Source organism: Austrofundulus limnaeus, unplaced genomic scaffold (genome assembly GCF_001266775.1).
Source record: "Austrofundulus limnaeus strain Quisiro unplaced genomic scaffold, Austrofundulus_limnaeus-1.0 Scaffold12, whole genome shotgun sequence".
Classification (NCBI taxonomy): Eukaryota; Metazoa; Chordata; class Actinopteri; order Cyprinodontiformes; family Rivulidae; genus Austrofundulus; species Austrofundulus limnaeus.
The window spans coordinates 1,644,853-1,648,367 of NW_013952414.1; the positions used below are offsets into that span (position 1 = coordinate 1,644,853).

The window sequence follows — 3,515 nt, forward strand, 5'->3', positions numbered from 1 at the left end:
GTACGTTCACTTTTAGTATGGTTTCCACACAATCCTTTATAAATGAGACCCCAGAAGCTTAAAACAAGTATCAACAGCAAAATAAGCTTTTTGGCAGAGAAGATTKGGTAAATTTTTCATGTGCACAACCCACACACTCAGCTCTACTGCTCATCCCACAAATGCATGTTCCTTACAAATGTGGCACCATCTAAAAGAGAAGTTAACAGGCTTTCCAATTGTATAAGCTTTATTGTCAAGAAGCACTGTTACAATAAAAAATAATCTGGCAAACACATATTTCCTCACATTTATCATCCTCACACTTCTTATGACAAACTTATTTTATTTAAATTCAACCTGTGTCCACATATTAGACAGCACTATTCAGAAGCTGAAGCAGCAGTACAACCAGAGCGGTGGTCCGACTCTGGAGGTGACTCTGGTGGAAGTCCAGGAGGATCTGAGAATCCGTCCACCACAACTGATTAACTTGGACGAAGTGGAGCTAACGAACGGCGTCGCAAACGGACACGTAGAGCAAAGTCCTGCACCGGGTAGGAGCGCTCACAAACCATTTACCATGTTTATAGATCGTTTATTTCCTCTCCAGATTCATTCAAAAATATTGGTGTTTTCCACTCGTACTGCAGGTCAGAACCTGAGGCTTGAACCCGTGACGCCACAGGGCATCCTGTCACTCGTCCTCAATATCGTGTGTGCGTCCCTGAACGTGATCCGCGGCGTGCACCTCATAGAGAACACGTTGCAGGTACGACACGTGTAAGGTTCACATAAAGGAGTTTTAGCTTCTAAAGGTGCACTCCTGTGCATATGTACACAAAGAACAAACAATAGAAGCAAAAAAAAAATGCTTCTATGGCTGTAGTTTCTTAAAATTGTCTCAGTTGACATGCTTTGTAAGTTTGGGTGGTATTGTCATTTATCTTAATTGTAGCATTTATCCGATAATGATAAATATGACAATAGACAACAGTAGAACTTGCATGTGGCCAAAGTTGTAGACTTGGTCCACATTTTCTGGCTTTTCCTCTTACTCTGGTTTATGACATGACAGTGAGAGTGTGTCATAGACAAAAATACATCAACACATGGCACTAACTGCAAAGTGGCAAATACTAATAGTCAGTTTTATTGATGATGAATTGAACATGATGGTTTTACATGATTGTTGAGTGAAATTAACATAATTATTAATTTATTGTAAAAACATGACCGATAATCTGTGAAACAGATCCAGTTCAGCTGCTGTTTATCTATTAGTTTCTATGGAGGCTGTGAGCTGTTGCCCTTTTTGGACATCATTTCTGCTCCTCCATGCTGTCACAGACACTACCAGTGGACGGTACGGGCAGGGCTCAGTCTAGTGATCTTATTCAAGTCTATGCCATTAATAAAGGTCTAACACATGGTGTCAAAGTACATTTACAGTATATGAGCATTACATACATGTACACAGTATAATAGTCATAGTCATGCATAAACAATGAGTATGTTGGCTTTGGAAGTAATTAACCTTTATGGGTAAAGCATTAATAATTCATCCTTAATTAATGATATTTTCAAGGTTAACTAATCATTTATTAATGATTAAGTGAGGCTAAATAAGGTGTAGTTGCTATAAAATGTTTTTTTAAATGACGATCCTTTCCACAGGATGATTATGAGGGAGTTTGGAACGTTGTGGCGTTTCTCCTGGCATTTGTCTGCTGTGCTCTTCAGGTAGGAAACATCTTAGCTCCACTGTTTAGCATAAAAATCTCATCATGCTAACATGTAAATATCATCATGCTAATGTGTAAATCTCATCATGCTAACATGTAAATATCATCATGCTAATGTGTAAATCTCATCATGCTAACATAAAAATCTCATCATGCTAACATAAAAATCTCATCATTCAACATGTAAATATCATCATGCTAACATGTAAATCTCATCATGCTAATGTGTAAATCTCATCATGCTAATGTGTAAATCTCATCATGCTAACATGTAAATCTCATCATACTAATGTGTAAATCTTATCATGCTAACTTGTAAATCTTATCATGCTAACGTAAATCTCATCATGCAAACGTGTAAATTTCATCAAGCTAGCATGTAAATCTCATCATGCTAACGTGTAAATCTCATCATGCTAACATGTAAATCTCATCACGCTAACGTGTAAATCTCATTAGGCTAACATGTAAATCTCATCATGCTAACGTGTAAATCTCATCATGTAAACATGTAAATCTCATCATGCTAACGTGTAAATCTCATCACGCTAACGTGTAAATCTTATGCTAACGTGTAAATCTCATGATGCTAATGTGTAAATATCATCATGCTAACGTGTAAATCTCATCATGCTAATGTGTAAACCTCATCATGCTAACGTGTAAATCTCGTCACGCTAACGTGTAAATCTCTTCACGCTAACGTGTAAATATCATCATGCTAACGTGTAAATATCATCATGCTAACGTGTAAATCTCATCATGCTAACATGTAAATATCATCATGCTAACGTGTAAATCTCATCATGCTAACGTGTAAATCTCATCACAGTAACGTGTAAATCTCATCACAGTAACGTGTAAATATCATCATGCTAACGTGTAAATCTCATCATGCTAACGTGTAAATCTCACCAAGCTAACATGTAAATCTCATCATGCTAACGTGTAAATATCATGCTAATGTTTAAATCTCATCATGCTAACGTGTAAATTTCATCAAGCTAGCATGTAAATCTCATCATGCTAACGTGTAAATCTCATCATGCTAACGTGTAAATCTCATCATGCTAACATGTAAATCTCATCATGCTAACATGTAAATCTCATCATGCTAACATGTAAATCTCATCATGCTAACGTGTAAATCTCATCATGCTAACGTGTCATATTGTTACGGACTCCTCAGTGCCACCTGTACCTGTTCCACTCCTCCCAGAAGAAGTTAAAGTCCTTCTTCCTGCTGAGCGTCATCCTCCTATGCAACCTGTACCTGCTCGGCTTGAGGAACACGTGGCAGCTCATCTTCCACGCCTCCGTGGCCTCCCTCTCCACCTTCCTCACCCTCGCTCGCAAAGTCCAACACCGGGCGGAGGACTGCGGCGTCTGAGGAGCGCGGCGCGGGTTCCAAAGTGCCGCGTGGAGGGCGTTTCCTCCAGCGTTGTTTCAGTTTGTGACGTTTGTGAACGTTTTGTCATCGAGGTGATTTTAAAGTTCAAGATACATTTGAGTGGACAGGAAGTAATTTGTGTGGATCGTTTTAACGACTCACAACAATGAAGGAACATTCTGAACTCTTAAAAATGTCTGACGATCATCAAATTGGGATAAAAGAATTTTCAGCAAAAACGAAGGAGTTTTTCAACCAAAGGTTTGCTCTTCTCTGATTTGATGACTTTTACATTGTCTGTTTACAAAGTTCAGTCACAGTTTGTAATGGTTAGAAGTCATTTAATTCAATTTCTAAGCTATGATCGGGATTTTTTTTTACAGATGAACATAAATATTTAA

The 3,515-nt window shown here is 38.2% G+C and overlaps 1 protein-coding gene across 1 annotated transcript in view; it reads left to right on the plus strand.

The window, feature by feature from the left end:
• Positions 1-3,515, plus strand: part of sec22c (SEC22 homolog C, vesicle trafficking protein) — a 5,917-nt gene extending 2,402 nt beyond the window's left edge. The window contains exons 4-7 of the mRNA XM_014002199.1: positions 357-536; positions 633-751; positions 1,657-1,722; positions 2,914-3,515. Of these exons, the coding sequence (XP_013857653.1) occupies positions 357-536; positions 633-751; positions 1,657-1,722; positions 2,914-3,114 (566 nt within the window). The 3' untranslated portion in view covers positions 3,115-3,515. The remainder of the gene's footprint in view (positions 1-356; positions 537-632; positions 752-1,656; positions 1,723-2,913) is intronic.